Raw genomic sequence first — 13,108 nt, 5'->3', positions numbered from 1 at the left:
CTGGGCAAAATTCTTTCATCTTCATCTTCATCTTCATGTTCGTATGCTGTACTGTACTCCGTAACACGTAGTAATTATTGACTGTACGTACTGTTACTCTTACTTTCTCTGCTGTGCTATGCATATGAGAATTTTTATATGAGAATTTTCTCTCAGGAGATCCGGTTTCCTAGCTATCACTTTTTGATAGGTACTTTGATTTTCCCCGTATAGCTCTCTTTTTGCTCTATACGATATGAACATACTCTACTGTACAGAACTCCAACTGTACAGAACTCCAACTGTACAGAACTCCATCCCGTTAACTCGTATGCGCATACGTACGTAACCACGCACGCCTTTTCCAGTATCTATCAGGTAAATATCAATATATCCACATTACAAAGCGGCATCTATGACTGTAACGCTGTCGTCGGTCAGGAGTCATAGCAACAACCTTAGTATGAGCGATGCCGGCGAGCGAGTGATTCAAAGGGCGTGCGTGCTCCAAAGGGCGTGCTCCTCCCGTGTTGTAGATCGGGAGAGGGGTTATGATTACAAAGCAGTCATTGGTTCGTGATTCGTGGCTGCCATTGCGACGCTGCTTATCAAAGCCCTTTCTTACCATATCTTCCTGACAAATCAGGCGTCATTATCCCTCCGTCTTACTCTAATTCTGACAGGTCACGTGTGCCACTATTTCCCCGTCACAGGTCACGTGAATTGTTATACCCATTGACTTCCCGACGAAGAGACACAGTCGTTATTGGTATATCTTATTCTTATTCTCTCTTTAGTTATCAAATATGGAGGGTATATATGCTGTAGTCTACAATCGCCCCAAACGCCAAACCTCGCGACAACCCTGAAGACTAAAAGCCCATTGCTACAGGTTCTATCTCCCAATGTCATCGTCTCTATCACTCATCCCCTAGACTGTGCCAGCGGGCCCAGCCTTGGACCTTTCCCCGCTACCTGGGGCAACAATGAAGCCGCCGGATTCGGCGCCGGTGTCTGCGCGGCTTGTGCCGTGGCGCTCATCGCCTGCTTCAACTCCTTGTTCAACCCTTTAAGTGTCGACTCTCCCGTCCCTTCTAATACGTCGCCTGCTGCCCCTGGCGGTAGTGCCGCCCTCGAGGCCGGTGATCGCGGGCCCAGCGCCGGCGCGTACATCCCCACGTCCGGAACCTTCACGCTCTTTCGCCGCCCCGCCGCTTCGCGCGCCGCGTCCGCTCGCTTGAGCAGCGCCAGGTCCACCTTCATCTTGTCCATATCGCCTCGCATCCGTTCCATCTCTGCCCTCACGCCGTCCACCTCCATTCTTGCCATCTTCAGCTCTAACCGCATCGCCTCCGCTTTATTTGTCAAGTCACCACTCCACTCTGGCATGTCGTTCGCTGCGTGCCAGACCGCCAACTGCGGAGATGTCGCGTACTCCGGCGGCGGCATCGGTGGTCTCGCGCTCTTTGCTAGTTCCAGCTCCACGACCGCCTTCTCTGCTCTGTTTACCACCTGCAAGCCCTCTCTCACATCCTCGAGCTCTTCTATCATCCTTGTCATCAGCTCTGATCTCATCTCCGTCCTCACCTTCTCTAGCTCCGCTCTCATCTTTTTCCTCGCTTCCTCAAACTCGGCCCTCATCTCCGCCCTCACTTCTTTCATTTGAAGTGCCAACTCACCACTTCCCCCCGACGCGTCATTCGCTACCTTCCCTGTCACCACCGACCCGAGTTCGTTGTCTTCCTCCCCCAGTGGCTCAATATACCTCTGTCTAAACACATCCCTCATCTTTCCTGACGGCACCCACTCGTCCTCCCACTTCACCAATCCCCGATTCGTATCCCACTGCCCCTCCCACCACGTCCGCGCCGCCCGCAACCGCGCCATCGACTCCTCGCACAGTCGCTGCGGAATCCCTATAACGCGCCGCTCCCCTTGGTAGCACCGAAGGTCCTCCCACCGCGCCGTACTGATATTCTGTATATCAACGTATTGCACCCTGTTTGTTTTCCTACCCGTGTAGTTCTCGCGGAATAGCAGAGCGTCCTTCCAGCTCTCTCGCGCCTCGGGCTCGTCTCTCCAGTTCTCGCGCGGGAAGCGCGAGAGCGGCAAGTACTTCTTCCAGAAGTTAAGCAGCGATGTCTTCGCCCCGAACGACTTGAACGACCGGATAGTCATAAAAGTTACGATTGCATCCTCCGGCCCCGACACATCGACGCTGAGGACGACAATGGGGTGGTCCACGCTATTAGGATGAGGATGCAGCAAGTTTGTGTCCTCGGGGTTCTTGTAGTAGGGGGGGAGCCAGAGGAGGCACCCGGGGCTGATATCCCACAGCGCTGGGCGCTCTTCCCAGCCTTCGGTTCGTTTGAGCAGCTTGGTGGTGTAGGGCGCAAAGGTGGGGCCATAATCCATGGCCTGCTCTGCGAGCCGTTTTCTATCGATTTCATCCACCGCTGGAGTTGCTGTGGCGGGGCCGTAATCCATATAATGTTGTGATAGCCGTTTTTTATCGGTTTCGTCCATAACTGGAGTTGTTGTGGAGGGTCCTACAAACGAGCGGGACCCGCGACCTCTCCTCCTGCGACGCATCAACGGCATGGGGATTTCGGTCACTGCTGGTACTATTTTGTCGGTGGATTGTGATTGTATGGGCGTGGGCGGGGACATGTCGTGGATAATAGGGTCCAGATGGGTCCCCTGGCCAGAGAGATCGGAGGAACTGCTCCCTATTTCAGGCCTTTCCTGTATATCCTCTTTGGACATGAATTTTTCTAGTTTGATATTCGGATTTATTGTCTTGTGTTTATGCCCTCGCAGCGGTGGTCGCAAGGTTTTCGAAGGCGTGGCTCGGCGCATTGCTGTCCAGTTGGTTCGCACATGTATTAGGCTATCCCCGGTAGACAGCCTAGGGGCGTGGAAATCTCGACTGACGCCATCAAAGACAGAGCTCCCTCTTTTCTCTTGTGTGTCGGCAAGGACAGACGAGCCCTCCCCGGCCTTTCGAGGGGTCGAATCCTGCTGGTCGGAGTCATGCTCTCCTTGCCGACCCTCTGGAGGCAGGAGCGAGATTAGGTTCAAGTATCGCCGAGGCACTTTTCCAATCTTTCGGCTGAGATCTATTGGCGGCGGCGGCGTCGTTCGGATTAAGTCTTGCCATCGCCCTTTCGCATCTCTTCGGTTGACGTGGGCGAACGACTTAGTGCTTGGGGATGTCGGGTCGATATTGGCGTTGTGACTGTCATTCCTTAGGTGTCGCCTTGGGGGTCGACTTGCGAGTGACCCATAGTAAGCTCGTCCTATGCCGGCCCAGACATGCTGGTATCGCCGGCGCCTGAAATATAGCATTGTGCATTTTTAGTTTGGTGGTTTGGGGGTTGCGATGGACAAAAAGACGATGTTGGGTGTTGTGCGAGGCTGAAATCTTGGCAAGGCTGAGATTTGTTTACTGTCGCCAGTGTTGATCTGGGGTCTGCTCCCAAGATCTTGAGCTTATTTCTTTGATTGGCCGCCTGTCGCGAACATGCCCCAAACCACAAGTTCCGAGGAGCCTCTCGCTGGAGCATCAGCGCTAAAATCTCACATTTCACGACTGTTGGCTTGAATTTCTGCCATATTTTCATGTGCATCGAGTGGCACAGTTCAAGGCACACGTATGACGATAAAGCGGGGTTCGGCTGCTCTTTAGGGGGACAGAATCCAGATAAGATGAGCTACATCGCGTTGAAATGGGCTTTGGGATGGTCTAATAGGATACAAGATGGTAAGCTTGTGCTGGTCGCTATGTTTTTATAGCTGTGCTTATAGCTTTGCTTATGATACTGAAGCTCCCCCCTGCGTCGTCAGACCCGAGCAGCATATATAGTCAAGCACCGCCTCCCCTCTCCCATTCTCACACCCGAACGTAGACTTCATCCACCTCCTCCACAAGACTCTTTGAACACAAAAGCCATCATGGCGCCAAAAACACCATTCGAGCACTTCGAAGAAATAGCACTCCGCTATGAAACGACCATGGGTGGTCTCAGCCGGGAGCTGTCTCGACACATCATCCGCGGTCCAGCAGCCTCCATCAGCACCGATTCAGTCGTGCTAGACAACGCCTGTGGCCCTGCCATCGTAACAGAAGAGATCCTCTTCGCCTTGCCCGTCTCCAAACCCCCTCCAACCATCCACGCCGTCGACATCAGCCCCGCCATGATTGGCGCCGCGCGCTCCAAAGCTGCCCTCGCCGCTCATGCAGACCGCATCCACCTCGCCGTCATGCCGGCTGAGAAACTCACCTTCCCCGACGCGACTTTCTCCCACTCGATCACCAACCTAGGCATCTTCTTCTTCGCCGACGCCGCGCAGGGCGCGCGCGAAATCTTCCGCACCCTCAAGCCGGGGGGCGTTGCCTTCCTAACCGTCTTCGCAGCTTTTCCGCATCTGGAGCTCGTGCGCCGCGCGCAGGCTGCGGTAAGGCCCGACGAGCCGCCATTTTTGATTCCCGTCGACCCGGCATGGTTTGAGACTGCGCATATCGAGGGCTTGCTGCGTAGCGCGGGCTTCGAGGATGTAGTGATTGGAGACACAGTGGGGCATTACGGCGCACCAAATGCGGATGGGGTGGCAGATAGGCTGTTATCGCTCTTTGGGGCAGTTTTTGAGACGTGGAGTGCCGAGGAGAAAGTGGCCTTTGGGAGGGAGTTGAGGAAGATAGTCCCGGGGGCGTTGGAGACTTTCCAGAGGGGGGTAGGAATCACAGGTGAAGTTGAAGAGGTGGGGATACCTATGGGGACTTATGTGGTAACCGCCAGGAAGTAAGGGGAAGGCGGTGGCAATAGACCGCTGTCTATTTGAGCGTAGTTATAAGACTACGCTTATCTTACCTCTGATGCGACGGTTAATGCTGCCCGTAGTTGAAGGCTGGCGTTATACTGAGTCATTTTACATTGCATATTAGGACTTCTGATGCAAAATGAAGTATGGTTGCAGTAGCTTTCTCAAAGGGCTATATATATGACAATGAGTCCGAGGCTTCTTCTGGCGCTTCCCTCGCCGTCATTCGCCGACCTCCATAAGAGAGTTCCCCCTCCTCCAATGCCATAAAGTGCCCAGAGGTGACAAATAAATATCCTCGCTGGAGACAGCCGCCGAGATATTCGCGGAATTTTACATACCCTAGATAAGCATGAGACAATTGCTTCCCGTCTGAATGACTCTTGTCTTGTCAAACATAACGACTCTACTGCACTGTTCGTTGTCGGCTTCATTATTGACGCCAATATTTGAGTTAAATCCCACTATTTCCCACCCCTATATCACTTATTGAAATAAAAATAACACCCAAACCGTACCCACCATGATAGAACGCCTCACTGTTGCAATAGCGGCCACCCCTCCCATGACTCTCATGCTCTCCCAAAGTGCCCTCTTCATAACCCTCTGGCTAACCGTCCGCCGCCACGTCTCCCTCCATGGCCCCATCCCCGGCGCCCGCACCCTCACCACAATCAATAGCTGGTTCTACCACGCCTCCAAGTTTTACGAATATGTCGACATTCTCAACGTCCTCGCGTCTGGCGGAGAAATCGACCTTCACTTCGGCGTCCACCATCTCACAACTATGTACATGACCTACGCCCGCGTGCTGCACCACAGTGAGGGATGGTGCGTCTTCGCGGCGCTGAATACCGCACACCATGTGCTCATGTATGCATTTTTCGGCGGTGCAACATGGGTTCGCCCTGCATGCCGTGGACGGGGACGGTGCAGCTGCTAGTGGGGATTGCAACAGATTTCTGGGTTGGGAGGAAGAATATCGAGGGAGGGGAAGAGGTGTGGCCGAACTTTGTTGGACGGGGATTATTGGCGACTTATCTTGTGCTATTCTTGAGGGATTTGGAACTTCGGAGAAGAGAGAGGAGGGAGAAGCGAAAAGAAGCCGGAGTGGACGAGCGGGGTTGTTTCTGGTAAAAAGGGCGTGGTGGATGATGAGGGACGGCATTCGTTTTTTTTTGCTGGAGACGCAGAGATGATGCAAGTAATTTTAAGGAGTTCGTATATTGTTTTTTTTTTCTAGAGCATTGAAGTATTGGAAAATTATGTATTATTGTTGATGAAAATGAAATCCGAAGTTCTGCTTACTCCAAGTAGAAACTATTGCTTTCACATGGGGATGGTGCATCATAAGGTATATATTTCATACTATTAGGAATAGTATACTGGCTGATTATTCAGCAGTGCAATCAGTCCGCAAAAAGAAGTTCTTTAAACCAAAGCTATCGTCTCTTTATTGCTCATACGTGGAGAATGCATATGCATCTCATTGTCCTCATCGTTCATTGGAGTCCGCGTTGGCACTCCATGGTAATCGACGCCGTTTGCTGCATAGGCGAAACGTGACCCATCTTGTGAGATCCAGGCATATTTATTGTCTTCGCAGTTAAGCCAGTATGGATCTCTTTTGCTTCTAATGAATTCGTCAAGGTGGCAGACTTGGTGCCCGCCCGACGTAACCTTTGCGGTCATGTGGCCATTCCAAGGTGTAAAGATACCCTCAAAGGTAACAATGCATGATTGGGCCAATTGTAAGAGAGCGATGAGAGTGAAAACAAGTAGCTTCATACTGGCAAATGGTGGATTAGACTGTAGGGAGGCAAATAGTGTGGATCTTGTGCGAATTCGTTCGGGACTCGAGATTGCTTGCTGATAATGTTAGATCAGTAATAAAATGATAACCTAAAAACCTAGGGGAGAGCCTACTTAAATACAAAACCGAAGGAGAAGATGCCGAGTTGACAATAATACGATTAATCGAGATCAAATTGTGGGGATGATTTGAGGTTGATTTGAGGTTGATTTGAGGTTGATCTGAGGTTTATTTGAGGTTGCATTTATGTAACAACAGATGAGCGGAAGTGAGAAAAACGCCTTAACCGGGGATTGAGCGAGTTGGATTGGAATAAAAATGACGTTTATCATATTTTGGTAGTCAATGGTAGTCAGATCTTGTCCTACCTAACTGTCGAACAGCTATCATTAGTTACTGCGATGTAGGTGCCTTGAGCTCCCTTGTTAGAATTGTCACATATCACCTAAGCCGTACAGGGGCTCCGCAAGGAGGCGCTACGGCTGTTCGAACCTGAGGTTGTGCGAACACAATTTTGTATTCTCCTCGATCGGACCTCATATAATTACAGTTTTGAAGTAAGGGGAAAGCAAGAGCGTAGGTAACAGCTGGTTTTATGACAGAGCGCTTTTATTAGGGTAGCCAACTAAATCTGTCAACAACTTGGCATATTAAACCAAATTTGTATGACCACAGAACCCCAAAAAACTTCATCATCATCATCTATCGGCCATACTCGGCGGCTTCCATGATCCTGAGCCGCCCATCCGTTTCTCCCACCCCCCCATACCCATTCTGGCCCCATAGCTCTTTCTGCCTGGTTGCGCCCTCGCTCGATCCTCAGTCGTCGTATGTAGACTAGCCGAACGGGCAGCCGTTGTAACTATAGAGTTTATAGAGTTTGATGGCATAGGCAATCGCGGCGCCTCACGTTCCTTGCGTCCCGGCTCGGGCCTTGGTGGCGAGCTCGATAAGAAGATATATTTGCTCCCATTGGACTCGGGGGGTGTAAAGGCACGGATGTTCCGCCGGTTGGTGGCAGTGGAGGTTGTGCCACCAATACGGTGCCGTGATAGGGTCGGGCAGATTGTAGGAGGCACATAAGGTGCGATTTGAGCGGGTATAGCGGTTCGAGGGTTCCCTCGTTGTGAGAGCGTCGCCCGGTGGTTCAGACGAGGTAGTGACACAGAGGGTTGGGTTGTATGTGTTTGACGAGCGGCAGTAATAGTCGTGGCAGGCTCATTAGCCTTGCTATTTTGAGGCTTCCCAAAGTATGCCGCCAGGCTAGGTTGCCCATCCGGCCGCTTCGTGGATCGTTTAGTACTCTTTTTGTCGACGACTTCATCATCATCAAAAGTATATGGTCGTTTGGCACTTCCGGCGCCGCCCAGGTTCACAGGTTGCTCCCGAAGTACCGCTGCAGCCGTGGAGAAAGCGGGAGTGATAGTCATTGTGGTGGTGTAGCTCGGCTTCCAGGGTTCCATGTTTCTCTTGTCAATCAATGGTCTATCATGCGCAAGGGACTTCCTTGGTTCACCATACTGTGCTGTGCCATCCCACTGATCCCAAGTCTTTGGGGGGCGTGCCTTTGCTGTCCCATCCTCTGGCCACAAATCATCCTCTTGGCTTGGAAGTGGCAGCTCGTCTGGCGTAAAGGTAATCTTTGGTACCTCAAGCCTAAGAATTGCCGCAATATCCGGAACGACGTTTTGTTTGCTGAACGAAGGCCCTTTCTGACCAAAGTGCAGCAGAAGAGAGGTCGGCGTGAGGAAATTCGACGGCCTGGTTGACTCTCTTCTTGAATCAATGAGCGGATAGCTCACATACAGCAATGCTTTAGCTCGCGTCATTCCAACATAGAGGAGCCTTCGCTCTTCATCCGTATCATCGGCTCTACCGTTGGGAATACTGCCATCGTAAGCTCCTGGTATAAACACAACTGGCCACTCCAAGCCCTTTGCTGCATGAATGGTAGAGATTGTGACCCGTGGCTTGTCTTCGCCTTCGGCATCTTTCGCTCGTTTGTCTGTCGCCAGTGATATTTTCGCCAGAAAATTCGAGAGAGGCGTTGAAAGCTCGTTTTGTTCCAGGCCGTCTACTTCTGGCAGAGGCTCGTCATTATAGTCTGGGGATTCAGGATCATCTGCTTCTTCCGCCAGTGCCAAAATTTCCTTCACGTTCTCCAAACGCGACTGGTAGTCCTCCTCCTCAGGATATGTCTTTTTCAAGTAATCTTCGAGCTCTACGGCCTCTATGACATGCTTCATCAAGGATGCAATCGTATGCCCTTCTTCGTCGCTAAGCATTTTCCGTGCATCCTTTATGATTTTCATAAATCGTGAGATCCCATTTCGAGCTTTAGCTGAGAGTCCGGTTGCGAGTGGACCGTTTTCCATCAATTCCCATATAGACATCCGTTTCTGATCGGCTTCCTCAATGAGTGATTTAACGGTTACATCGCCAACGCCGCGCTTTGGAAGATTGACAACTTCAGCAAAAGCATTGTTGTCTGCAGGGTTGCTGATAACTCTCAGATAGTACAGAATAAGTCTGACCTCAACTCGGTCATAAAATGCTCGCCCACCTGTGACGATTAGTATATGTATATTATGTCTTGGTGACGAGCGTTTATGACAAAAGCAGCATTGACATCAACTTACCAACCATCCGATACGGAACTCCCGCTTTGCCAAGGTACGTTTCGATATGCCGCGATAAATACGCCGATCTTAGTAAAATAGCCACATCGCCGTACGTTATCAAGTCACCCGTAAGTGTGACACAGCGCCTAATCTCATGCATAATCCAGTCCCCCTCAACCTCCGCAGACTCGAGGGTTCTCAAAACAGGCCTTGTCCCCACCGTATGTGTCGCCAACAGACTTTTATTGATTCTACTCGTATCTTGTTGAATGATCTTCAAAGAAGCGGCTAGAATGGCGCCCGAGGAGCGGTAGTTCTCCTCAAGCGAAATGGTGATGGTGTCCGGGTATTGTCGTAATAAACTCAGATAGTTCTTGACCTCTGCAGACCGGAAGCCGTAGATACTCTGATCAGGGTCTCCTACAATAGTGACCTTCTTTCGTGACGCAGCCATGAGGCGCATTAGATCGAATTGGACCAGGTTCGTGTCCTGAAACTCATCTATCAATACTGCCTCGATATTGGAGACACACTGTGGGTGGTCTCGGAGCAGGTCCACGCATCGCAGAAGTAGATCATCGAAATCGAGTAAATTTGCTCTCTTCAGGGTCGCTTCGTACTCTGTGTATATTGCATCAATTTGCTGCACCTCTTTGTTGTTACTCTTCATCGCCTTCTCCATTTTCTCGCCCCAGCCGCCCTTCGCCTTTCGGCCACTGATCTTATTTTTCGTCGCTTTCGGATCAGCCATGAAGTTATTCTTCTTGATAATTCGTTTGATAATGGTCTCCGAATCATGCTGGTCCGCCACACCAAACCCCTTCTTGATGCCGATGAGATACCCGTAGCTGCGTAGGTATCTTACGGAAATGCTGTGAAACGTCCCCAGGATTAATTTCTGCTCTCTGTCATCCCCAAGCAGCTTCCCAATCCGCTCTTGCATCTCCTTGGCAGCCTTCTTTGTGAACGTCGCGACAATGATATTTTGTGCTTGTAACCCCGATGCGAGCAGCCATGCAACGCGCGAGGTGAGCGTGTGCGTTTTACCACTGCCAGGTCCAGCCAGAATGGCGAGCTGCTGAGCGGGCGAAGAAACGGCATCGCGCTGGGATTCATTGAGGTTCGATAGAAGAGTAGTAGACATGGTGAGGTTCAGGCGATTCGGGAAGAACGTCGCGATACTGAGCACAGCTCGGATTGAATTCCCCAGACCGCTCCGTCACAGACAAGAGAAATGAGGCAAAATTGCCACCGGGAATGATTGATCGTACTCAAGCCAATCGGTCCGTGGAATGGGAACATAGGCCAGCCGTCGGTTCCGCCTCCCCACCACCGTCTTGTGCCGTTCCCAATCCTGGAGGAGTAAACAGTCGCGACCCAAGTCGAGTCTAGTGACTAACAGTATAACGGTGGATGAGGCCCAGAATAGTTAAATCTTCAAAGCAAGATCATTATAATCAACCTGAATACCCAAATGGCTTCCAATGGGCAAGTCGTGAGGCGTTACCGTCGTCCTCAGTATTGTTGTCGCGGTATATTGTCCCAGCAATGGATTCAACGCGACGTCTCGCGTGATCACGTGACCATCATCTAATCTTATCTCCCATTATCACCAACCAATTCATCACCCTTCCACATTACCACCAGCGATCCATCTTCTCAATGCTAAACACAAGATTACAGCGCGTTGGTTTTTAGCAATACCAGAGAGCACAAAGAATGTGTGTAATGGTTTCAAACTCGGCGCATTAGCACATAGAGTATATAACTTTTTATCCTCTCTGCGGTCAGTATCATGAGGGTAAATTGAACCGACTACAGTACTTAATTAGCTAAGCGAGCAAAGCCAGAACTCATGCTGATCTCTGCAGCAGCCCAGATTCCCATACTCTTCAATGAGGTCTCGCCAGTCCCGCTGCCTGTGGGGGGCAACGAGGAATGCTAATCGCTCGGTTGGAGTACCAGAGGTGGACTCGCCGATCCAAATCAGTTTGGTGATCCGAAGCAAGCTTCATGGTCTGCATGAGCTGAGGCCAGACACTACCAAGGGCAGAAAAGACTGGGCAAACGCACCTCCATTGCTAGAGTTGGTCGATCTGTTCCATAAATGCCCGTCGGAAGGCCCTAATACGTTGCTGTGCCGAGACTAGGACTCTCCAACGCGGCAGCAGCCGTCGTTCCGGTGCAGGGATGGGCCCGTGTAGGACATGAAATGAGGGCCCCTGACCACTGGAGCAACATTCACAACCTCCACAACCCCACGCCGAAGCAAGTTCAGCCCCAGGAAATCCTGCGCCACCGCTTGACCGGGTCTCTGTTGCTGGGCACCATAACACCAAAGCCTTCTCTGATTCGCGAGAATGACCGGATCCGCGGCAGCATCCACAGTTCCCCGCCTTACTAACTCGAAGCCTTGCGGCCGCGGTTTCCGGGTTGCTCCCCCCTCCCCCCCCTCGGGCCGTTGCAGGTGCTGAGGAACGCTAATAACTTATTTGGCTCGTGTGTGTCGAGTTGCATGTGTACAACGTGCCTCGGAAAGTTTCAACTCGACGGACAGAGAAGGGCGTGCCGGCGTGAGACACGCGTCTCTCTTGCCTTCCAGTGAAAACGGCAGTGGGTGGCTGTCCGCGCGCGCCCCATAGTTGTTTAGAAAAGCCCTGAGGCTTCGGGTTTCTTGTCACCGCGATTTCCCATTTGGGAGATTGATAATGATCTATTGAACTGGGATGGATTAATTCAGGAAAAGGAACTAGTGGCAACACTTGGAAGGTGGGGGTTCGGGGCAATCTCATCACCCATGTCACTGGGCCTATAATGTCATACATATAGTGTCCACTTTCAGCGCAGAACCTGAAAAAAGGGGAGCCTCGCCAAACATGACAAGGTTTGTACGTGAAATGTCAACCGGGGATTGATCAGAGTGTGTTCCGGCAACTCTGCGAACCGCCGTCTATCCCTGTTCATTTCTAATTAGCTTCAAACATTATGGGAAATATTCCGTAACGCACGGAAAGCTCGATGATGTATAGGGGCTCAACATTCAATACTTGAAGATCTCAATGAGGATGGGAGTTGCTGTGTATTTTCTGGTACAGTACTGCGCATCCTTGAGCTTCTTTTGTTGGGTCTTGCGGCCTTGATATCCCCACGCATTTGAGACTGCAATGTGAGCACCACGCTGGTAGCGTGGCTTGAAGAGGCCGCGTGGAGAAACAATGAGCTGCATCATCCTTCCTTTTCAGCTGCATATGGTCAAATTCATGGAGTTCACGTTGCTATGAAGCTAGCCCAGGCCAATGATGATCTGCTAGCCTGGGACATCGTGGTCCAGGAGAGAAGTACTCCTCATGCAAGGCTCCGTACAGCATTGTACAGTACAACAAGTACAGTACATCGCTGTACGCGTAGTACACATACATGATCGGCGAGTTTTTGGGAGTGGCGACAGATGAAAAAAATATCAGAGGCACTCGAGTACGATTTGCGTCGCATTACATGTGGTGAACAGCACAGAGAGACTGTGAAGCAACACCCGCCATGGTGCAAGCGCTCCCTGACATGCAGTACGACGATCATGTTATCGGCTCCGGATAGCTGGAATATAAAAAATTGGTATGGCCAGGGTTGTGGACAGGTCATTTTCGTACCGTCGTTGCATCCTCTGGGACAAAACAACCCTGTCTGGATTGTCGGCTGGCCCGTCAATTGGCGCCAGGCAGTCTGATTTGACACAAAATGAGCCTTGCCTCGCAACTCCGCAACCACAGCGACCTATCCCAGGCTATGGAGAACGATGTCGGGTTGGGATTGCGTGGGAGAGACGAAGTGGGCTCATACAAGCATGGCACCGACGGTGGAAAATCACCTGGGAATT

The 13,108-nt window shown here is 51.2% G+C and overlaps 5 protein-coding genes across 5 annotated transcripts; 2 read left to right on the top strand and 3 right to left on the bottom strand.

Annotated features, from left to right (window-relative positions):
• Window positions 1-903: 903 nt before the first annotated feature.
• On the bottom strand, window positions 904-3,327 carry VE01_09813 (uncharacterized protein; the record flags this gene model as incomplete). Its single annotated transcript, XM_018279222.1, has 1 exon — window positions 904-3,327. One exon carries the CDS (start codon window positions 3,325-3,327, stop codon window positions 904-906), a length of 2,424 nt encoding a protein of 807 aa, XP_018126364.1.
• A 606-nt stretch (window positions 3,328-3,933) lies between these two features.
• VE01_09812 (uncharacterized protein) lies at window positions 3,934-4,785 on the top strand (the record flags this gene model as incomplete). Its single annotated transcript, XM_018279221.1, has 1 exon — window positions 3,934-4,785. The coding sequence occupies one exon, from the start codon at window positions 3,934-3,936 to the stop codon at window positions 4,783-4,785; it is 852 nt and encodes a 283-aa protein (XP_018126365.1).
• A 538-nt stretch (window positions 4,786-5,323) lies between these two features.
• VE01_09811 (uncharacterized protein) lies at window positions 5,324-5,743 on the top strand (the record flags this gene model as incomplete). The annotated part of the gene is made up of 2 exons (XM_018279220.1): window positions 5,324-5,673; window positions 5,737-5,743. The coding sequence occupies 2 exons, from the start codon at window positions 5,324-5,326 to the stop codon at window positions 5,741-5,743; spliced, it is 357 nt and encodes a 118-aa protein (XP_018126362.1).
• A 488-nt stretch (window positions 5,744-6,231) lies between these two features.
• VE01_09810 (uncharacterized protein) lies at window positions 6,232-6,588 on the bottom strand (the record flags this gene model as incomplete). Its single annotated transcript, XM_018279219.1, has 1 exon — window positions 6,232-6,588. One exon carries the CDS (start codon window positions 6,586-6,588, stop codon window positions 6,232-6,234), a length of 357 nt encoding a protein of 118 aa, XP_018126363.1.
• A 723-nt stretch (window positions 6,589-7,311) lies between these two features.
• On the bottom strand, window positions 7,312-10,974 carry VE01_09809 (uncharacterized protein; the record flags this gene model as incomplete). Its single annotated transcript, XM_018279218.2, has 2 exons — window positions 9,253-10,974; window positions 7,312-9,176 (listed from the first exon to the last, which is right to left on the bottom strand). Exons 1-2 carry the CDS (start codon window positions 10,376-10,378, stop codon window positions 7,312-7,314), a joined length of 2,991 nt encoding a protein of 996 aa, XP_018126378.1. The 5' UTR covers window positions 10,379-10,974.
• Window positions 10,975-13,108: the final 2,134 nt, after the last annotated feature.

This window comes from Pseudogymnoascus verrucosus (assembly GCF_001662655.1).
Source record: "Pseudogymnoascus verrucosus strain UAMH 10579 unplaced genomic scaffold scaffold_59, whole genome shotgun sequence".
NCBI classification, from domain to species: Eukaryota; Fungi; Ascomycota; class Leotiomycetes; order Thelebolales; family Thelebolaceae; genus Pseudogymnoascus; species Pseudogymnoascus verrucosus.
This window is presented reverse-complemented; position numbering and strand designations above follow the sequence as displayed.